General features: G+C 59.6%; 1 protein-coding gene across 1 annotated transcript; it reads right to left on the bottom strand.

The window, feature by feature from the left end:
• Positions 1–198: 198 nt before the first annotated feature.
• Positions 199–18133, bottom strand: WDR5 (WD repeat domain 5). The gene is made up of 15 exons (XM_082622681.1): positions 17964–18133; positions 17231–17284; positions 15286–15461; positions 14502–14610; positions 14221–14294; positions 13481–13570; positions 13186–13275; positions 12969–13052; positions 9312–9367; positions 5282–5328; positions 3074–3149; positions 2417–2450; positions 2079–2153; positions 1542–1629; positions 199–586 (listed from the first exon to the last, which is right to left on the bottom strand). The coding sequence occupies exons 3-15, from the start codon at positions 15364–15366 to the stop codon at positions 486–488; spliced, it is 1005 nt and encodes a 334-aa protein (XP_082478807.1). The 5' UTR covers positions 15367–15461; positions 17231–17284; positions 17964–18133; the 3' UTR covers positions 199–485.
• Positions 18134–23177: the final 5044 nt, after the last annotated feature.

Genomic DNA, 23177 nt, shown 5'->3' with positions numbered 1-23177 from the left:
GCTACTGCTACAGGCGGGACAGTGTCTCCAGAGCATCTGCTGAGCACTGACAGGGGCAACCCCCGAGTTCGGGCGGGCCAGGCTGGCGGCCAGAAGCCGTGGCAGCAACACAGCCACGGTCACAGCGCTGGCACTGGGTCACACAATCGCATAAACAGTACAGAACAGTTACTGGAAGAACACACAACTCGTGGTAAATTGAACTTCACCTTTTTGTAATAAAAAATTAAAAATTTCTGTTGACTCTCTTTGAACACAAAACAGACTAGGAACTCTTCCCCAACGGTGAGAGAGGAATTGGCGAGAAACTTCACCAGCAACTTCTAGAACCCTCCAGTGGGAGACACGCCCCAGCCAAGTCGTCTTCAGAGGCGGCTCAGGCCCAGGCCCCTCCGGTCCCTGGGCCTGGACCACGGGAGCCCCTCCGAGAGCTGCACTCTCGCCAACCCGGGTGGGCTTCCCGACAGTCCCTCCGCACGGCGGGCCTAGCAGTCACTCTTCCAGAGCTTGATCGTCTTGTCGTTCTCCAGGGCGGCCGAAGCGATGATGTTCTCGGTTGGGTGACAGGCCGTCGAGATGACAACATCTGGAAACGGACGGCGACAACCAGTTCATTCCTTGGACCCGGCCCCTCCCCACAGGGCCCCACCCGTGGTGCACTGAGAGCCCAGGGCCCGAGCAGGAAGACAGCGGGGCACCCAGCCCAGAACCCAGCCCGGAGGCTGGGGCGCCACACGGGCCGGGGGCACAGCTGGGGGGCCGCTGTTGGTCTCACGGTGTCAACACTGCACCCTCTGCACCTGGACCAGAGCCCGGGGCTGCCCCCCCTCCACAGCGCTGGGCCACAGGACGCCCCGAGGGGCCAACTCTGCGAGTCCACCAGGGCGGGGATGGCAGATCCCACGAGCTGCCACTTGGGGTCCGTCAGGTTAATGTGTTTGTAGCTTTTAAATAAAAGGAAGCCCAGAATTTTCCCTCTGGCCTGAGTGGCTTCAAATGAGCCTCTGAGCGTCCTGCCCGCACAGCAGAGGAGCAGAAGTAACAACGATGGAGGCCGAAGGCCGGTGCCAGCCTCCAGGGTCAGGCCCTGCTCCCAGGCGGAGCTGCCTTCTTAGGGAAGAGGATGTCACTCTGATCTGATTCTCAAAGGGCTCAACACCACTCTCCACTGAGCACGGGGGAAGAGCCCCGGAGGAGCCGGAGCAGCCAGGGGGACAGCAGGTGTCCCGGGCTCCCCGCCCCACTTCCACGCCTCACCTCCACGCGGGACAGGCCACAGCGCCCACGTGGGCTGTGGGGCCGGGCAGCCCGGCCGATAGGAAGAAGAGGTTAAAGGCTGTGGCCTTGGGATGTGGCCTCAGCCTGCAGGAGCCAGGACCAGACCAGCCCCCCGAAAGCAGCCCCAAAACGGGCAGCGTCCCCCAGTCACCCGCAGGCGAGGAGAGGAGGCGGAGCAGGCAGCCCAAGGTGCCCACACGCGCTGGGTCGGGTTTCCCGGGGCACCAGGCGCAGGAGGGCGGCGGCACACATGCTGAGCTCACCTGTGTGGCCCTGAAGCTTCTGTACAATCTCCTTGGTCTGCAGGTTCCAGATGTAGACCAGGTTGTCCTCTGAGCCCGACACAATCCACTGGTCGCAGACGAGGGGGGAGAACGCGGGGTCAGGGCGCACACGTGGATGGACAGTGCCCTGAACCCCCCGGCACACCCGCCCCCGTGCGGGCCCAGAGCCCCCGCCCTCCCCCCATCGCCATGTTGGACGTTTGCCGTCACCCGCGGCTCGGCTGCTCGTCCCCGGCAGCTCCTCAGTCTGAGCCTGAGGGTTGGGCGAGGGCCACCCACGAGGGACAAGAACCCACCGGGGACCGACTCCCAGGAGGCCTCAGTGTGACAACGGAGCCTGTGGGCCCCCAGCAGCCGGGACAGGACACCCCAACACAAGTGAGAGTCACCAGCACCTTGTGGGCGTGACTTCGTTTTGGTTAAAAAACAGGAAATTCCTATTTGTTTTGGGGGTGAGAGCACAAGGCCCATCTCACGACGGGGGCGGAGCAGCTCCTGAGTTGGGAGACCACTCACCTTCCCTCCAGTGACAGAGAAATTAGCAAATATGCAGTACTTCTCATTCTTGTGGCCCGTGTACGTCTTCAGGCACTGCAACGGCCAGGGGACGTCTGCTCAGTCACGACCGCCCTGCGTGCGTCCCAGGTGCTACCCCCGTCCAGGCATCTTACAGCCGACTGGACGGCTCTGAAGAGCACCGTGACCCCCACCGCACAACCCGCCCAGGTCAGGCTTTAACCTGAGTCGTCAGGCAACGTGCACCAAACCATAGCGACAGAGTTGCTTTCTGGGCCCCTCTGGCCACAGCCCAGGACCCCACACGACCCCTCCGCGAGCCCACGCCCGCCGCTCACCTTGCCTTTGCTGTAGTCCCAGAGCTTCAGCGTGCTGCAAGGCAGAGGGGGCGGGTCAGTGCGCTCCCCCGCGGCCGCCCCACCCCCTCCGGGTGCAGGTGCCCCGCACAGCGTCCAGGGACCGTGAGGACACCCGAGCAGAGTGTGGAACCTCCAGGCATTTGTGGGTCAAAGACACTTTTCTAAAGGAAGCTACTCAGTGTCCCTAAGCTGGTAAGGGGTCCTCGCTGCCGCCAGAAAGGGACAGGAGAAGCCCCCGCTAGGGCAGTCCTTCCTCCTCCCGTGGGGGCCGACCCTGCAAGCCCACCTGAGGGCAGCCCGCGGGGCACAGGAGGCAGAGCGCCAACCACCTCCCAGGAGGGCGCCCGGCGGCCGGGGACATCTGCCCGGAAGCTTGTCAGGGGAGAAGCAGGGTGCCCGGGCAGACCGGGGAGCACCTCGAGGCCACCGTGCCCGCCACCGCCTCAGACAGGACGGGCCACGGTGACCACGGAGCCAACAATCTGAGATCCAGCCCCCGCACAGACGGGCCCTCGCAGCGTGGCACCCAAGTCCGGAGCCCAGCCCCAGCGGGATGAATCGCCTTCCACGCTGGCATCTGGCCCTGGGGGGCGGCGGCCGGGCCGCTCACGCTGCGCCGGGAACGGAAGCACTTACTTGTCCAAGGTCGCGGCCAGGATGTACTTGCCGTTCGGAGAAAACTTCACAAACGACACGGGAGGGTTGTCATCGTCTGCACGGAGCACAGAGACGGCTGCCAGCGGGGCACTGGCTCTGCCGGGAAGGGGGGCTCCCTCACCGCCACCCGGAGAGGCCACCGCCACCTGTGCCGACACCGCCCCTCGCGGGCGTCCCCCAGGGCCAGCCACCTCCCTCACCCGCTGCTCGTGCCAGTGTGAGAGCCGGTTCTCCCAGTGACCCCGTGACACTAGGACTTCAGGAGCGAAGGCCCTGCGGCCAGTCGGCCTCAGGATCGCCTTCCTCACAGGAGGGAGCTTGCAAACACCCAGCTAAACGGAGAAACTATCCCCCTGAGAACACAGGGGCTCGGGCGGGCACTCTCCGGTTGCATGGTTATAGTGGAAGGCGCGTAATTTCTCCCTGGAAAGCACCCTGGTGATGTCACAGCGCACCCTTGCTCCTGACACTTGGGGTCAGAGCGCACGCCCTGGGGTGGCCCTGGGAAGGCGGGTCAGAGGCCCTGCCACCCTCTCAGCTGCTGGCACGGGAGCACGCACCCAGGAGGCGCTGGGGCTCCGTGACGGTCCCACGCCTCCTCGGGAGGCGTGTGTCCCAGCCTGAGCGAGGAGAGCCCTGGGCGCGCGCCCTGGTGGGGGGCCGGCGTGGCCACGTGTCCCGAGCACCAGGCGGGGAGCGGCACGCGCGTCACCACCCCAGGAGGCCCAGGCCTGCCCCCCGCTTACCGGCGGCCTCTGCTCCCTCCGGCTGGTCCCAGCCACTGAAAACGCCCACGAGAGGCCGGCGAGGGCCACCCGGCCGCGGGGCCACACGGAAGGCCGCACCCCCCCAGCTCGGACGACGGGAGGCAGTGCCCAGAGGTCTAATCAGGCTCCGACAGTGAAGCACCGCGGGGCTGGCCCGTCAACGCCCGAGGTTCTAACGCCCTAGACCCGAGGTTAGAAACGGGACGGGACTCCGCTCCCCACCACCCCTCCCGGCCCGGCCCCAGACCGCTCGCTGCTGCCGGCTGTCAACCTCTCTGGCCTCGGCTTCCCGCCCAGCTGTGGGGCGGCTGCAGGGACTGCCCGCGCTCGGCTGCCTGGGCACGAGGACACTTCCTGCCGGGCGGAGGTGGCCGCCCAGGCCTCGGGGGGGAAGACAGCGCGACAGACACGGGGAGATGCCGCGGTCGGGGGGAAGGACGCACATCAGAAGGGTGGCCCCCCTCGCAGAGCAAGAGACCCACAGAGGCCACTATGTCCCTCCCCAGTTCTCCTGCTGAAGCCCTAGCCCGGCACCTCGGAGACAGCGCCCTGGAGGTGGGCTAAGTTAAAATAAGGCGGGGGGCGGGGGAGTGCCCAAGCCAGTCTGACTGGCATCCCTGTCAGAGCAGGAGGTGGGGACGGGTCTGTGCTATTGAAGCCGTGCAGCCGCAGTGTCCTGTCACGGTGGCCCCGGTGCACTCTCACAGCCACGCTTGTTCCCAGGACAGCCGGGGATAGGAGGCTCAGGTAAGCACCCTGCCCCGGCGGCCCTGCCTGCTCAACTCAACACTGCAAAGACCTTCCCCCCAGTCAGTGACCGGACCCCTCCAGGGCTCCATCTCTCCCATCACCTTCCCAGGCCCGAGGCCATCCTCTGGCCACACGCCCAGCAGCACCAGCTGCCGCCCAGACCACGCTGTCCCTCCACTCCCTGCCGCCCTCCCCTCCTCCCCAAGGCACAGCCCAGCCCCATGTGCAGAGACCTCGGGGCCCCTTGCCCACTTCCCCCCACACCTCTGCACCCCCAGCAGACAGGGCTCACGGAGAGCAGGGGCTCGACCCCATCTGCTCAAGGAATGACCCAAGCGGAGGGTCCCCAGGCCGGGGAGGAAGACAAGAAGACAAGGGTCTGCTGAGCACGGGGGGAGTCCGAGGGTCTCGCGGGTCCTTCAGAGGACGCCGCTGGGCAGCGCCACGCAAGGCCAGAAGGCAGAGCCAATCAGGAAGGAGCGGATAGGAGATGGAACCGGTCAGGAGAGAAGGAGCCCTCCCAGAGGGAGCAGGTCCAGCGGGGAGAAAGGGAGGCTTCCGGAGAACCACAGACAGAGGGTAGGAAGCATGGGAGAAGCTGCCACAGCCGACGCGGCAGACTGTCCCTGGGGACACGGCCCCCCTGCAGGCAGGCGGCGGCAGTACTCACCGATCAGTGTCTTCAGGCACTGGCCCGAGGCGGTGTCCCAGATCCGGCTGCAAAGCAACGGGCACAGCAGGTGACTACAGGCGGCTCTCAATGCAGACGTTTCAGGACCAATCCACAGGCAGTCCTATCTCGTTTTTCCAGTCATCGTTCACAACCACTCCCTTGAGTCCTGGGGACCAGAATGGGCGCGGCACGTGCAGAGTGCACGCGTGTGCTCTTGCCGGAGAGCGTGCTCGGCGACAGGTGGGATGGCCCAAAAGGGAACGCCGGGCCCTCCCTGTACACCCGCGGCCGCGAGGCCAACAGCCCGACCTGCGTCCCTGCAGGGCTCTCCACGTGCAAACGCGCCAAGCACACGGCCCCTGGGGCAGAGTGTTTTTTATAAAAACGGGATATCGGAGGCACTTTTCTGGACGTCCTCTATTCAGGAGCAAGAGAACCCACTCAAAGAGCCACCATTCCCCAACGGGATGCGCCAGGCATCCCGTCGCTGCAATCTCAGTGTTTCTGTGATTTCTGCCAACACAACGCCCTGTTTTGGGAACCGTGGCGGTGTATTCACGCGGACACTTCTGGAGCACAGATGCCCAGCGATGGGGGCGGGCGTTGGGTCGAGGGCACGCGGGTTTTACAGGTAACGGGAACGCAGGGGTTATCACCCAAGCGTTCACTGTCCCACCTGCGGCCCTTCGGAGCCAATCCCGCCCTGGGGGACGCAGTAACGGTGTCTCGGGTTTTAACACCCAGAAACAGCACTCCCCCACTCACTGTTTGTTTTCTTAATTCTACTGGCAGAGAACTCAGTTTATGCTTCTCTAAGAATTTTAAATTCATTTTATCTAGTTGGAGGGGTTCTCAATCGAACCACTTACAACGTATCAGCCCAGGAGACGGGTGTTCCCCACCGCCAGGATGAGGACGTGCCTGGTCCCGTCCCTCCCTCTTTGCTTTGTGTCCCTCTAGTTACATTTCACCATTTCCTGCATACAGGCTTTGCTCTCTTGTTAATCACATTCTAAGTACCCCAATGCTTTTGTGACTCTTACGGGGGGAACTTGTTCTCATCCACTAACTGGCAGCTCCCAGGATAGCGAAAACTGTCAATTGCAAACAGTGACCTCACTAAATGCTTGTCCGTTTTGTAACTAGCAGGCTTGGTGGCTCAGAGCCTGGGTTCCAGAGCCCGAGGTGTGCTCCGGACCCTGGCTCTGTCGCTGACCAGCTGGGGGATGGCGGGCAGGGGCTTATCCCTGCCTCAGCTTCCCAACCGAGGATCGGGGATGGCGACCATCCAGTACCCGAGTCACAGGACAGTTATGAGGCTTAAATGAGTCCCTATTTGTAAAAGTACTAACACGTGACTTTTAAGTTTTAAAAAACATCCAGGGCTTCCCTGGTGGCGCAGTGGTTGAGAGTCCGCCTGCCGATGCAGGGGACACGGGTTCGTGCCCTGGTCCGGGAAGATCCCACATGTCGTGGAGCGGCTGGGCCCGTGAGCCACGGCCGCTGAGCCTGCGCATCCGGAGCCTGTGCTCCGCAACGGGAGAGGTCTCGGCAGTGAGAGGCCCACTACCGCAAAAAAAAAAACCAAACAAAAAAAACATACAAATGTACCACCTACAAAGAGATAAGTCTCTATCCAGTTTTCACACAATGACTTTATCTTATCACGTTAGCTAGCAATTCCAAATAGCACCAAATGCTAAAGGAGATGGGCATGACTTCTGCCCGATTTCAGCAGAAATGGATTTACCACTTACTGTAAACGTGATTATTAAGTTTCTGTTAAACAGTCTGTGATACTGGCGTATTTTGCTAGAGTTTTTATTAGGAATGGCTGCTGGATTTTATCAGGTGCCTACCTGACTTATACCAGTAAGAAAATTATATGGATCTTTGCCTCCAATTTCTTGGTATAGTTATTAGATTTTCAATCTCCTATCGGTTGGTACATTACTACAATCGTCTCATGACTCAAAAACCCCACCTGGTCACGAAATACTATTTTTCCACACACTGTGGACTCAATCTGTAATATTGTCCTGGGGGTTGTGTGGCCTCAAGATTCACTAGTGAGGTGTCCTCCGTGGCTGTCATTTTTGGACTAGCAAGCAAGCTGGGGAGTTAGGTCATGCTGGACCCAGAAATGAACCAGGGGGCTCCCCATCCTGTCCTGTGGTCCAGTTCCAACAGCCTTAGAAGTTTCTGTTATTTAACTCAATTCCAGTGTAAAATCATAGGACCCATATAGTTTTCAGACCTTTAATCACTTTTTCCAATCTCTGCCATGGTGACTCCCTTCCTCAATTTAGGAAGTATGAATTAATCCCCGTCTAAACATCCTGCTCAGAGGTGGGCCAGGCATCCTCCTGCTCGTCCCTCATCCCCCGAAACTGCTCTTTTCCACCCCCTTTTTATTTTTTATTTTTTGGCCACGCCTCGCGCCTTGGTTATCAGCTTCCCAACCAGGGATTGAACCCGGGCCACGGCAGTGGAAGCGCGGAGTCCTAACCAATGGACCGCCAGGGAATCCCCATCCCCTCTAATTTAGTCTCGCACTTTTCTGCTCTTTTTCCTTACTTAGGTTTATAAAGGCTGACCACTTCATTAGCCTTATTAAGAATACAGCTTATGTAAATTCTCCTGTCATTTTCCCCTTTCTCCACCTTTTAACTTTACAACCTTCCTCTCCTCTTACTTTTTTTGGCATGCTTTTCTTTCCCCTGATTTCTTTAGAAAGCTTTTAGAGGCCGTCCACAAGGAATTCTGAGAATGTGCCACACGCTTAGGAAAACTAGCACTTCTGTTTACAGGACACACTTTACTCCTCTCAGGTAGGAAATACACAGCCTGTGGCATCGGGCAGCCCTGCTGAGTCCCAAGCCCCCTGCTGTCAAAGTCAAAGCGGCACGTTGAACTCACTCACCAACGTTTCAGCTCCCTGTATTTCCAGTTTCTCCAAGGCAGCTTTGGGCTGCCATGGGGCCTGGTGCCTGAGCTTTCTCAGCCTTCCCGTCAACTCTACCCGGTGGTTCATTTCCGTCACCGTCTCCCTGGCTGATACTCGTCTCTGCTTCCCATCTGCCCAACCCCACTTGCCCACCCTTCTTTTCCGAGCCTTGACTCATCACTTCGTCTTAGGTGTGCTTCTTGAAAACAACAAGAGTCAGAAGGGCTTTTAACCCAAACCTGACAGCCTTTCTTGAGGGTGTTCAGCCAGCCCCGCCACGGTAGCACCCAGCAAGTACCCTGAGCTCCGTTTCTTCCACGGTATTTTTACACGTTATCACTTATGTTACTCGAGTTTCTCTATTTTATTTTCACTAGATGTAGACAAATTTCTAGCCACACTGTCTTTCTCCCGCGTAGCTGGGAAGTCCTTCTCGGGCCATCGGTCTGGCCGGTGGCTGCTGCCGCCCCATCCCCTCCCCAGGGTCCCCCCCCCCCCGGTAACCAGGTGAGCTGTGACATGCAACCTTCCAAGCCCAGGTACCTCATGCTTTATACCCACGTGTGCCCAGTTAAATTTACAACGTTTATTCCCGCATCTTCCCTCGTGTCTCTTAAAGAATCCAGGAGGCACTTAGACTAGCAGCGCCAAGGCCACGAGCGTGATCCGCTTAGACTGGATGTTCTGCAGGAGACGGTGCCCCCTCCACCCTTCCTCCTCACCCTCCGTGACGGGACCCGTTTTCATCCGCCTGTTCAGGACCCTGACGGCCCCGACGGGACACTCGCGGACGTTCACGTCAGCACACCTTCCTTCCACCTCCCCACCAGCGCCACGAGCTTGGGAGGCGCACCCTTCGGGGTCCACGGGGAGCCACGTCCAGGACGGCAGTGCCTCCCCGCGTCTCTGGCTGGGGCCTCGCTGCTGACAGGAGCCCGCTCTCCCGGCCACGCTCACCGCCACCCCGCCTGCCCAAGCCCCTCGAGGCAGAGGCTTCCGCTGGACGCCCAGAGGCACAACGGTGCAAGGGGAGGCCGTTAAACGCTTGCTGACTCAACGAAGTAAAGCTCTTTCACTTACCAGAGACCATCGTAGCTACTTGAAACTATCAAGGATCCATCACGATTAAAATGAACCTGAGGATGAAGGAGCGGGAGGGGGGAAAAGAAACTTACTTTCAGAGCATCAACAGAGACTGCGCCTCACCTGGACGGCCTTCCGTTCACCGGCCCCCGACAAAGGGACACACACCCTGCTGCATTCTGAGCGAGCTTTAAGTTCTGATTTCCCAAGGATTCTAACGTAGACCACAAGCAACGTGGATAAAACGGTCCTTTTTACCTGGTGTCTCAAGTAACTGTCAGTCTGTTTCACGACGGAAGACTGAACCACAGAAAGCAAACCAACCCTGAAACACGTTTTGAGTATTTAAATCACTTACTACAAAACGCACCACTGAAGAGTAACAAACTCGACCAACCCAGACCTGCTGGCTCCGTGGAGAGGTCCCACTGCCCACAGCGTGTCTGTGGACCCACACGGCCGTGGGGGCAGGAGGACCAGGGCTTCCCCGACTTCCATCGAACAAGGCAGAAAAGTCAGGAGAAGGATGCCCACTTATTCAGAAACTCCGGAGCCTTCCCACCCGCATGACCCTGCCAGCTGAGCATCCCCAGAACCACAAGACGGCCAGGTTACTGCTCCGAGGGCCCGGACACCAACCCCTGGGACACTCGAGCTCTGCAGACGGGGCAGGAACAGATCCAGGCTGCTCCAAACTCTGTGCCTGGGAAGAGGTGCGATGTCCAGATCAGGTGCCGGGCCCAGAAGCCGACCTGTGATATGTCCACACCAGTTATCTTATCTGAATGCCTAACTGCCCACCACAGAGACAGGCAGGATACACCTTCTGATAAAGAAATGGCAACGTGAGCCGTCCCTTCCTCCTAAGTGGTTTGCCATTGGGTTTGTCCTCTTTCTTTTTTCCAGCTGAATCTCAGTGTATACAGAAGGAGTCGCAACGACGGAAGTGACAGTTCATCATAAATTCCCGTCGTTTTCATTCGAGTCCTGGGCAGGAAAAGCCTTTTTACGACACCCCCGCCCCCTGCTGGAATGCCCTCTTTCCTGCTACGTGTGATGCCTGTCCCATGGGGGGTCGCCCCCCAGGTCAACCTCTCGGGGACGGGGCTGGGGCCGCCCGCCTGCCGCCACAGTTCAGACCAGCGTCTGGTCCTCACACCACTGACACACGGGTCACACGCTCCTTTGCTATGGGCTGTCCTGTGTAGCAGCTCCCCCGCCCTTGACTCACGAGATGCCAGTAGCATCTGGTTGTTGACAACATAAACGTCTCCAGACGGTGCCAGGTGTCCCCAGGGGACAAACCCACGTGTAGCAGAAGCACCTGGAGGGCTTGTCAAAGCCCAGCGCTGGGCCCCGAGAATCTACATGTCTTGCACAGTCCCAACAGAGGCTGGTCTGGGGACCACGCTTGGAGAACCACTGTCCAGACTGTCGAGGGGCCCGTGATGGAGCCACGTGTGCCATCTAAACTTCTTAGCCACTGCAGCAGGGAAGTTAACAGGTGAAACAAACCTGACAGGTTTCTACTTAACCCAATATACCTGAAATGCTACTTCAACACGTAACCGGCGCTGAAGTTATAAACGAGACACGGTACGTTCTTTCCCTTGCACTGGACCTTCGGGAGCTGGAGGCTCGCATGCTGCCCACTCCTGCGTGTCTCAGCCTGCGGTGCTACCTGTGTGGCTGGCGTGGCCCGTGAAGAGCCGCCGTCACCGTCCTCGTCCTACGCCCCCGGCGGTGCTCACGGCGCCCCCCCAACCTGAGCCACGTGCTCGTCAACCTCCCAAAGCCGTTTTCCCTAAAACTCACAGCAGCGGATCTCATCACGCTCATCCCTCTGAACCTGCAAACTATGATCTGATCGAAGCCCCTTCGCTGGGTGATGACGAGCTGACATGGGGCCCCGAAGCCTGCCCCACCAGGGCCACGCTCTGCTCGGTTCCAGCCACGTCCAGACAGCACCGCCGGCACACGCCGGCAGACCAGCGCGCGGGTGTGAGGGGCAAGATGGCCAGGAAGTCAGTGCCACCCAGAAGGAAGCGGGGGCGAGACAGACCCCAGTGGGGACGCCAAGTCTCGACTCAGACGGACAGCCGCTGAGCTCTCTGGAGGTGACACCTGCAGGCGCACCGAGGAGGGAGAGAGGGGGCAAGTGAGGCAAATGCAGAGGCCAGCAGCTGCGGAGAGGGGGCGGGATGGATGAAGGGCACAGCAGGGACTTCAGGAAAGCACTGACATGGGGGAGTGCAGGCAGGGGGACAGCAGCTGGACTCAAGGGGGCGGAAGACCGCAGGAAGCCCACACACCCCGAGGGCTCTGATCCAGGACTGGCCTCGCGAAGGCTGACCACTCGCAGACCCGGTGCTCCCCCAACACCTGCCCGCAAACGCTGTGGCACAAGCGTGCAAGGCTGTTCAACAGACGTGCACTGCACTTCTCTCCATAAAGTGCAAGTCACAAGCCAGCATCCACGGGGGGGTGACAGAGAGTGTCAAGCACCTGCAGGCAGAGCCGTAAGGTGCCCGAGACCTTTCCGCAGTGCACAAGCTGGAACAGGATGCCGCTGTCCTGTAGCACCACCGCCATCCAACGAGAGGGGGTGGGCTGGGAAACACGCACTTAAAAAACCAAAACACCCAGACGGTAGCTGCCAGCTGCGCGCAGTTGCCTCTGAGGATGGGAGCTCAGGAGACTCTGATTTGCTACGCGCTACGTTGCCTCTTGCCTTTTTTAAAATAAGCACACGTCACTTTTGTAAGAAGCAAAGACTTTAAAAATCCTACCATCGTTTGCGATCAGAGCCCCATCCCTGACCACTGCAACACAGACAGAACTCTTTCAACTCACGGCCCTCACTCCGACTGTCTCCTGGTTACTTCACACGTGCCCATTTGCGGCCTGTCTGGAAGCCAGCTCGGCTCAGACCGGGCCCCCAGCGTGGAGGACAGAGGGGCGACGGCACAGGCTCAGGAGGGCCCGGAGCCCAGACGGCAGGGGTGCCTTCCCCGCAGCCGCAGGCACCGGCCGTGACACAGGGCCAGCACTGCGCCAGGCAGCTTCGACCAGCACACGTTACGTGTCCCCCAAGGGGTCAGGGCTCTGCCCACGGCCTCCGCTGGACAAAGGCCTTCCAAGGCTGAAGCCACTTAAAGTCACTCACCTCCACAATTCTAGAACCTGAGGAGGACCATCTGCTCGGTAACAGCGAACAAGCTGTTTATACGTGACCCCTTCCACTTTTCAAAAGGCAAACTTGGCTAAGGAACCACTCACTTCGGGCTCTTTGCTGACAAAGAAATACTTTGGCCGTTTGTAAATGGAGCCGTTTATGACACGCATGTAGTTTAACCCCTGCCTGTTCATCCTGCGCACTGGCGGCAGCCTTGGACCACGCGTGCAGCACGCTCGCGGGGTCCCACCTTCCCACCGCCTCACCCACGACTGGGCCACCCAGACCCCGGGACCCTCTGCCCACCCACCCAAAGGTGGCTCCACGCAACACCCACGCTGCCCCCGCCTGTTCTGTAAGCCTCCGTGCAGGGACGCCTCCCCGCCCCGCCTCCCACGGGCACGGGACCGAGCCCAGTCTCCGCTCATGGCCCTGCTGTCGGGCGAGCGACGCGAACTGGCTGGGCGGGGGGGACTCACAGCTGAGACGGGGTCCGAGTGCGCGGGCAAGGTCTTGAGGCACTTCCCCGTCTTCACGTCCCATATCCTCACGCTTTCGTCAAACTGGAGACAGAGGGGCAGGTGGCAGTAGTTCTCCGGGGGGACGGAGGCGACAGACTCGCTGTCCCCCGAGCCCCCAGAGCAGCCCAGGACGGTCCCCCGCTCACCCCCGCCCCTGGGGAGGCCCCAAACTCACAGAGCCCGAGACGATGAGGTTGGACTGGGGGTTGAAGTTACAGCAAAAGACGTAATTGCTGTGTCCCTTCAGGGTTTTCAGACACTTTCCCTGAGAGGAAGTATTGTGAGACTAAGTCATTCCCAGTGGTTATTTCTTCAAATATCGGCCGTCAGGCTAAACCCATCAGCACCTGACCCGCCACAGCTGTAAAGCCCCTCTGACGACAAGCACGGCTGCTCCCCAGACGCAGTCCCACCCCCAAGCCCCTTCCCCAAACGCACACGCTTCCCAAGGAGGGGCCCGTGCGGCTTACCGAGCTCACGTCCCATATCTTCAGGGTTTTGTCATCTGAGGCAGAAACAAGGAGGTTAGAATCTGAGGACCAGGCCACATCAGATATTCCCTGGGGGAGGAAACACACAGTCACTATCTCAGCAAAATGGGATTAGCCAGCAAAAGTCAAATCCTCAACGTCCAACTGAACATAACTAAGCAAGTCACTCCCTCTAGTTCGTGCTGACCATATAGACTGAACCCGCAGGCCGGGCCCAGAAGGCTGTACTCCGTGGCTCTGCCAGGCCTCACAGTTGGGCAGAAACTCATCTGGGGAGGTCAAAACGATCTGCTTGAAAAACAAGAGGCGGGCTTCCCTGGTGGTGCAGTGGCTGAGAATCCGCCTGCCAATGCAGGCGACACGGGCTCGAGCCCTGGTCCGGGAAGATCCCACATGACGCGGAGCAGCTGAGCCTGCGCGCCACAACTACTGAAACCCGAGTGCCTAGAGCCCGGGCTCCGCAACAAGAGAAGCCACTGCAATAAGCCTGTGCACCGCAACGAAGAGCAGCTCCCGCTTGCCGCAACTAGAGAAAGCCCCTTCACAGCAGTGAAAACCCAATGCAGCCAAAAATTAATTAACTAATTTAAAAAAAAACCAAGAGGCAAGTAACTATCCCAAAAATTGGAGGCAGGGAGGTTCAATCGTAACCTGATAAGCCCGGGAGATGGGCCCCAACCCACGTCCAGCAGCAACTTCGGCCCAGGGTTGAGACCTACCAGCTTGTGACCCGAGATGGTTTTCTCAAATTTCCCGTCGTATGCTCCCCAAATCTTAATGAGTTTATCTGCAGCTGAAAGAAAGGAATGAAAAGCAACCGAGGTCTCCAGTCATCCAGGGGCCAAAATCTGGGCTGCCCACAACACAGGCCTCCCCTAGGGAGCCGCGGTCCTCGGCACCCACCCCCAGGCCTCCCCCCTGGCCCGGGCCCGTCCCTTCAGAGTCACAACCGGCACGGGCACGTCGAGGGGACAGGCAGGGAAGCCCCAGGGGCACTTACACGAACTCGCCAGCCACTCCCCGTTCGGGCTGAACTTCACAGAGGACACGGCTTTCGTGTGCCCGGCCAGGGTGAACTTCAGAGCGTAGTTCGGTTTCACAGGTGTGGGCTGTTAAAGAGAGGACACGTCAGCGAAAAGTAACCACCACTGTCCAAACCCACCGATCGCCGGCGTGGAGCTGGCGCCCAGGCCGAATGTCACGCTCACACCTACCCTGTGACGGCGCTTCCCAGAGCCCTCGTCCACCGGGGTGCACCTGCCTAAACCCGGGCTCCGCGTGCCCCTCACAAGCCCTGCCTCTCCTGAAGCCCCGTCACCCAGGCCGCCCTCCAGGCAGTCCCGGCAGTGCAGCTGGAACCTCCGGCAGCCCCAGCCCTGCTTCGGCAGCCCATCCACCCGAGGTCAGGCTCCCCAACGCACACCTGAAGGCCTGTGCCCTTGGTGAGAGGCCCACCTGCGGTCTACAGGAGGGGTCTGCACACCGCCCTCCGCAGGAAACTGTGCGGGCCAGGGGCGAGGTGCTGAACAAGAGGCGTTTCCCGGGTCCCACACAGACTCTTACGATCAAGACCAAGGATGTGTACTGCTGGTGAAGCCCCCTCCCCAGGTGACAGGTTGGGAATCCCCGACACGGCCCACAATCAGCACTGGACTGGCTGGGAATGTAGTTTGGAGTAAAAACTGGCAATATTTAAGTGTGTGTGTGGAGGGAACAGAGTTCCGGGCTTGAAATATTTCCGAGGGTCTCCCAGCCTTCGTGCCCAGGAGCCCTCAGGGACGTGCCTTGCTCTGCGTGGCCGATGACGACGGGGTGGGCTGTGCTCGGGCGGCCTCGGCCTCGGGCTTCTTCTCCTCGGTTGCCATGGCTCTGCAGCCCACCAGGCAGGGCGACGCGGGTAGAGCGTTCACAGCTCCGAGTGGAGGACGCACAGTGGCAAGGGCTGTCTGCTAATCCAAACCTACAGTGGGGGACCGAGGCCAATAAACCACACTTCAAAAATTAATTTCCAGGAAAAAGAGTTTTAAAAATCTGACCACCTCACTGAGCTCTGCAGCAGGTGCCGTTCCAAACTAAGCGTCCTCTGCACGTAACTCCTCGCTAGTCCTTTGCAGGTACTGTGCTGCTCTCGTCCCTTCTGTGATCAGAGTCCAAGACCCACCTTCAGGGGTGCTTCCTATTTTGTTACCCGCATGTCTGAAATGCAGCACAGTCCAGGCAGACAAAACGTAATTCTCTTCAAGGAGCCCTTGATACATTTTTTTATAAAAAAACAAATCAAAGACTTCTTGTCAGGAAACAAACACGCCAAATTACAGGAGACCGAGCTACAGGGTGCAGAAGTTTGGGAACTCATCCAAATCCTTAAATGCATCCCAAGTGATGCAAAAGCGCTAACAGCCACGTTTGAACACGCAAGAGCAGGCACCAGTGGTCCACACCTCCCGGGACTCCAAGGTCGCCGCGTGTAGGCTGCAGACACAAGGCTGCTTCCAAAACGCTAACAGCCGGGAGGCTCTCCGTCCCTGGTGAAGCAACGACAAGACGCAGCCGGAAAGCACAGACGGGAGCTGAGTCGCCAGGTGACTCTGAAACAAGGGACGGCGCCTTTCCAGAGAAGCCAAGGCAGCCGGCAAGCATCACCGGCCAGCCACCCCCCGGAAGCTGGGCACCACCGTTAACCCAATGCGGTCACACCTGGTAAATTCTAGCTCGGCGCTTAAAACTGGAAGCTTGCACGGGCTCCTTGTCGCACCAAGGCCGAACAGAAGCCATCAAAAAGAGCACATCCTAAAGTCTTCATCCAAGAGCAGGGGAGCGAAATCACAATGCAACACAGCTGTGCAGACAACCCCATGAGGCCACAGCTGGTTACCTGCAGCGAGGATCCCGGCCCAGGAGTGGACCCGGCAGCACTCAAAGCCCAAGCAGTGGGGGGGGGGGGGGAGGGGCAGGTCAAGAAAGCTGCCGGTGGGGCAAAGTGCTAGCACAAAGCTGGTGCTCAGGAAACGCTGCCTACCTGGTGATTATCTTTAGCGCAGGCAGGCCGTGCCAATTAACCCAAGTGCTGCCCTCCCCTGGGGGGGCTGGACAAGTGGGGGGAAAGGAGCCAAGGACGAGAGCTGGATGGTCTGTTTCACAGAACCTAGCATCTGAGAAAAGCAGACCACAACTAGGGCTGAGAGGAGGGAAGCCCGGGGCCCGTCCAACCTAAACACCAGTGGGAACTGAAGAGGCTCCATCTGGCGTGGAAAGGGCAGCCGAGGCCTGAGCAGCTCCTTCTAGAGTAAAAATCAAGACCCACCAGGAGGTGTGGTGTGACTCCCGCAAACGGTGGTCTTACAGGAAAGGTGCCCAACCCCTCCCAGCTCAACCCCTACCCAACACTTCGGCCAGCAAAACATTAACACAAAAAACATCAACACAAAAATTCAGCAAACTTTTAGAAATACAACTTCTCGACTCAACGTTCGGAGCCGCCTCCAGATCACTTGCTACCTACTCCCTCTCGGCACCTAGGTGAGCCACACCACCCAAGGCTAAGCTTCCGAACTTCTTCGGAGAGAAGCTCTCCCGGGCTGACGGTAAAATGCAAATTACTAGGCTCCACCCCAGAGACTGGGCCCCTGGGTGTGGGAAGACGGGCGGTAACGAGGCCCACTGAGAGCGAGGGAACCCGGCTCTCCGTACCCCACCTGGGTTCTCAGACACGCGGGCGTTCTGGCTTACCTCTCCGCCTCCTACGGGGCCCGGCCAACCTCAGAGGCAGTGTCGACAGCGGACCTGGGCGGGTAGAAACAGGATGAGGAGGCTACCGGGGAGCATCTTCCACATCCCCCAAAATGGCTCTCGCAGGCCAGACTGGAAGGGCTCTGAGACTCCACAGCAAGAGCGTGGTGGTCTCTCCCTTCATGCCGGCAGCCCCGCACCCCTTGGGCCCCGGGCTCGCGCGGGGGGAGATGCGGCCTGGCTGCCCCCGGCTGGGGGTGAGCAGCAGGTTAGGTTGAGGGCGCCTCTGCAGCAGAGACGAGCAGACAGCGCGCCACATCCAAGCTCGGCGGCTCAGGGGTCTTTCTCTGGAGGCAAAGGGGGGACGCACGGCGGCTGCAGGAGGAAGTCGCAGTCCCGGGGCCGGGGGCTTGTCACCTGACCGCTGGGGGCGGGAGAAGCCGGGGGTCCCCGGGACTCGGCGGTCCGTGCGGGTCCGTTTGGGGCTGGTTCGGGTCAGGGGAGGGGGCCGCCGGGGCCCGGTCGCTCGGTGGGGAGGAGGGGCTTAGAGCGGGCGCCCGGAGGCGAGGCAGCGGGCGCGGGGCTTCTGCGCCGGGAGGCCCGGCGGGGCTGAACCGGCGCCGGGCCGGGCCCGCCGGAACACGTGCGGCGGCGGGCGGCGCGGGGGGAGCCAGCGTCGGCCCCGGTCCCGCGCCCCCGGGGCGTGCCTGCCGGCCGGGCGGTCCCCACTTACCTGCCGGGCGGCTGGGGGACGGGGGCGGGCGCTCAAGGCTTCGCGTCGTCCGCCGCCTGGGCGGGAGCCGGGCCGAGCTCAACTAGGCGGTGCGGGGAACAACAGTGCGCATGCGCGCGCGCGGGGCGGGGCAAACGCACAAAGCCGGCCTCTCGGAAGGCAGCTACGGGGAGCGGAGAGGAGCAGAACGCTTCGGCCTGGCTCAACGCCTTAAAGGGACAGTGTGCTGCCCGTGCCTCCGGCTTACGGGCGTTAACCCCAAAGGTGGCCGGTTCCAGCCCTTCTCCTGCACTTTCTGAAAACTGAAGTAGGAAGACGATACATACAGGAAATGCTCATGTGCCCCTCGATTGTTCACATCCTGAGCTCGCCCTGCAGCAGCGCCCAGGGAGGAGAGAGCACCCCGCCCCCGAGATTCGCGGGGACGGCGGGGCCCTAACGTTTCTCCTGGGCTGGGGCACCTGTGCGGTCGCGTTCCTCCGTCGTCGCGCACGCTGGGGAGCGGCGGCTACCGCGTCCAGAGCGTCCGACCGGCCCCGGCGGTGTCTCCGCGTGGCGTCTCCATTAATCTCGGGACACCCCCGTACAGAGGCCCTTACCTTCCAAGTTTGAAGCGAAGAACCTGAGCTCCAGATGGTTCAGAACCCGGGCTCTGGGAGCTGCGTCACCACCTCCAGTTACAAGTGGGGAAGGGGAGGCCCGGAGAGGAGGGCTCAGGGGCACGAGAACCCGCAGCCGGCGTTCTGGCCCCAAAGCCTGCGCATTCTCACCCCACTGCCCTACTTCTGCTACCCACATAGGTCTTAGAGTCGTGGATGTTCTCCGCAGCCCCATTCAGGCCCGTGGGTAGAATAACATGCAGTCTCTTATTTCCCAACTAAAAATGGGAACACCAGATATGACACGGGAACCCGTGCAAACAAAAGGACAGAGCATTTTAAATGGAAATGCCCAGGGAAAATGAGTTGTGTGGTTGTCATAGATACAGGAGCCACGATTGACAAGCCGGCTGGATGCCCCTCCCAAGAAGGATGCGGGGGAAGCCAAGTCCCAGTCTGGCCCCGCCTGGCCGGATATGGATCTCTGTGCCCGGCAGCCCTAGTCATCTGGGGCCAGGTGCCCTGGAGCATGAGGCCTTGACTACCAAAGGTGACAAAATCAGCTCCGGATGAAGAAGGGCATCTGCATCCACCTGGCTGCCTGGGCCGGAAACAGAGCCCATTACGTAGACCCCTCCCTCACCTCTCAGACAGCTCTTATAGCCATCCTCTTCCCTCCCTCCATCCCTACCCCAGTCCCACCTCCCAGCTGGCCTCTTCCAAACCTCCCCGAAGCACTGTCAGAAGAACTTATAAAACCCCAGGTCTAATCTGTCACTCCCCAGTTTACGACTCAGAGCCGGCTTCCCATTGCCCTGGGGTCCAAACCCAGTCTCTGCTGGCGGGGTTTACCAGACTGGCCTCCCCCTGTAGCCTAATGCCACCCCCAAACTGTGCACCCCGGATCCCAGCCCCAAATCGGAAGTACTTCCTGACCCTGGAACTCAACTCAAACCAGGCTCCCAGGTAAATTGGTCTTGCCTTCCTCCCCCCCACCCCCCAGGAGATAGAGCCTTCCAGTTAAAATGAGAAAATCTTCTAAATCTGTTGAGTGTTTTTGCGGTCATAGCTAAAATCCTGAAACCAAATAACACAGCAAGTAAAGCAATTTGACAAAAGCAGGTGATGTGTTTATTGTCTTAAGTTTTAAATCCTTTTATAACCCTCCCCAAATGCGGTCAGGCTCAGAAAAATCACAAGTGGAAATGGAAGGGAGAGTACAAACTAGAGAAGGAGAAAACATTTTGGAGGTTTGTTTTTTAGAACATTTATAACTGTGCTTTGGCCAGCGGGAGCTAATTGGCAAATGAACCTGTTTCCGTGAACGATTTCTATAAATACAACATATCTCCAGGCTGTCCCATCAACCAGACAACCCGAGCATGTCTGGGCACCCTCTGGACTCACCCAGGTCCCTCCACCAGGCTCTCCTGCTGTCAGGGCACCCTTCCCACCGACAGCCAACGTCCATCCACTTGGGCTTCCTCCCCTGAGCCCCAAACCTGGCGAGTCTTCCTGGCTACATTTTCACGGCTCCCAGCTCGTCCTCAGCAGAAACACTTTCTTCTTTCATCGTAATTCCTTGTTCAGTGTCTCCTGGCTGAGCCGCGTCCGGGTCCTCGTCACAGCACTCTGGGCAGGTGGCCCAGGATGAGAGGAGAAGCACCTGCGTGCTTTATTCTTTAGTAAAAATTTGTTACATATGTTACCTGCCTGCACCTTCACCTTCACAGCAAGCCTGTGAAGTAAGTGCCTTTATTCCTTTTCACAGTGAGGAAACTGAGGTTGAGAATAAGAGAGGCTGAGAAGCTTCCCAAGGACCCATAGGCAGTAGGCGCAACCATGGAATTCAGGGCTGGCAAGGCAGAGGCTGCACTCGCAACCACCATACTACACAATACACACTCAGTGGTGCTTTTCGGATGGACGGGTGGATGGATGGATGGTGGGTGGATGGATACATGGACAGATGGATAGATGCCTGCATGGTGGATGGTAGGGTGGATGGTGGGTGGGTGGGTGGATGGATGGATGGATGGATGAACAGCAAAGGAGCAACCTGTGTCAACGGGAGCAGTCAGCAGGGGTCTATGGAAGTGGCAGAGCTGAAATGGAGAACATCACCTTCTTATAGGACTTGAAGCTTTTGAAAAACCATATTTTGTCACCTAGTGATAAATATTTCATCAGGGACAGCACTCGATCGGGGCTTGCCAGGAGGTGACAGGAACAGATGATGCGGCAGATGTGGCAGGAAGGCTGTGATGCTCCCCACAGCGGGCAGGACGCTGGGTGGGCAACGCTGGCCCTTTAATGGCCAGGCCCAGAGCTCTGGATTCCATGGCAGTTGATGGGGGAGGGTCGTGGAAGACGCTCAGGACCCAGGGCCTCCAGGCACTGCTCACCAAGATTTCCTGACTGGAGGGGCCACCTCTGCTGGGCCACATATCCAGGGAGCTGCTGACGCTGCCCGGAGACCCCAAGGCTCCTGCCAGCCAAGGTCAGTGGGGTTTTGTGTTAAAACTCCTCTTCCCCTGGTAACTATGCCAGGGCGGCTGGTTTGGGAGACTCTGTTCCCCTTTTCCCTCCCTGATCTCTGCTCGCCCTTTCCCCGCACCTCCCCACAGTCCATCAGGACAGGCAGTTGCCCCTTGACCCTTGGGGCCCAGCGGCCCGCAGCTCTCAACCCTGGTGCCCAGAAAGCCACTTCTAGTCCTAACTGTGCCACCCTCCTTCTCTTCCTCCCCTGGCCTCACTTTCCTGGGTACAGAAAGAGCAGCTTAGACAGCAAGCATACCAGCTTTTGACATTGACAAGGTCTCTCCTGATGTCAGCCTCCCTCCTTCCGTGGCCTTTGCCCAGTGTAGCCCCCAGCCCCACGTATCCTTCCTTGTCTCCCTTCCCCCTCCCACTGGCGAGGAAGCACCCCTGCATGGCTTCCCCTCCTGGGGCCACCCTCCCTGAGGTCAACCCTGTAGGTTGCTCTCCCCAGGGAGACTGACCATCCCGTTTGCCTGGCACTGTCCTGTTTCAGAACTGAAAGCTCTCATCCCCGGCAGCCCCTCCGTCTCAGGGAAGCGGGGACAGTCACCTGAAGCCACCTCCACTTCCATCACTCCTGTGGGCTCATAGGAGCAGGGGTGGCCCGTCTGGGCTGAGATGCCTGCTGGGAGGGGACACAGTAGGGGCTAGACCCTCCAGATGAATGAATCCTGGAATGTTAGATTTCACTTCCAGTTGGATTTAATCCTACCCTCACTTGTTGGAAAATCCCCACCACGAAACCCCTCTGCCTCGAGCCTCCGCCTGGGTCCAGGCCTGGGTGCCTCTGGGTGGGCCCTCTCCAGGTGGAGCTGGGTGCTGCGGGCACCGGTCTGGCCCGGAGCCAGGCTGGGCGGAGCGCCCGGCAGGAATCCGCGGAACGCGGCTCCCACTTCCAAAGCCAGGCCCCACCTGTTCCGGTCTGCAAATGGTCTGCAAATGCCCCTCCCCGCCTCGCCCCTGCACTTCGGGTACCTCTGGTCAGACACCATCTGGGAAGGCCTCCTTGACTTTCCACCGGCCCGCTAGAGGTTCGCCTGGGTGAACTCCCCCTGGTTAGTGAGGGTCCCAGCAGCGAGAAAAGAAACAGCTCCTGTGACAGGCAAGATGGAAATCAGAGGCCCAAAAAGCCAGGGGATATTTTTCCAAGGCTTTAGAGTTTTTTTTCCCGGGTTGGCGGGGGTGGGGGGAGGGGGAGCCGGTGTGGATTGTGCAGCAGCGGCTTATGGGGCCCTTTTTAAGGGATGTGAATTTGGCTGCTGGTCTCCCACAGGTGTTTCCCGGTCCTGTCAAACTATTTCCATTTGTCCCTGTTATAAAACCCACTGCAGATGCCCTTCCTGAGCCCCTAATGTGTGCCTTTCTGAGTCCTCCTGGCCTGAGGATTATAAACACGGTCCCCTTAAAGCCCAAACGTGGTGGTAAAGCTGTTCTGAGGTTCACAGATAGGGAAAATGGAGGCGCAGAGGGTCCCAAGGGCAAAGCGAACGGCAGAGCTGGGGCTTGACCCCGCCCTCGGCCTTGAGTCTCCTGCGCGCGCCACCAGCCGCCCGCCCGCCGTTTTCCGTGCGCAGATACGGTTTCCACGTAACTGTAATCACAGCCGTCCTGCAGTCACCCTTCCTGCTCAGCGCCTGTCGCGGGCTTTTCCCACGTCACCCCGCGCAGCGCTGTCCATCCCCTTCCCACGGCCGCGGTGAGCCCCGGGCTGCACGCTTGGGCCGGTGCCAGGGTTTCACGTCTGCAAATTGTTTCTGTGGGATAAGATCCAGGAGCCTGACTGGATCACAAGTTGGGAACATTCTCGACGGGACGCGTAACCCAGGGAAAGGGTGACCTTCGTGTGGGCGAGCGAGCATGCCAACCCGGGCGCGCCCCTCGCCCGGGTGCTGGAGAGCACCCCAGGGCCGCGGAAGGGCGCGCGGGAGCCGCGCAGACCCAACGTCCGCCTTTCTGGGTTTCCCACGGCTCCCTGAGAATTCCCTGACGAGGAGCAACCAGCCTAAAATAGAAAAGCTGACACAGGGGAAACGCCAGGGGCCGAAGTCTGTGCCCAGGCGCTCCGGCTGCAGCT

Source organism: Mesoplodon mirus (assembly GCF_964341445.2).
Source record: "Mesoplodon mirus genome assembly, chromosome: 1".
Taxonomy (NCBI): domain Eukaryota; kingdom Metazoa; phylum Chordata; class Mammalia; order Artiodactyla; family Ziphiidae; genus Mesoplodon; species Mesoplodon mirus.
Note: the sequence above shows the minus strand (reverse complement) of the source record. Positions and strands in the feature narration are given on the sequence as shown.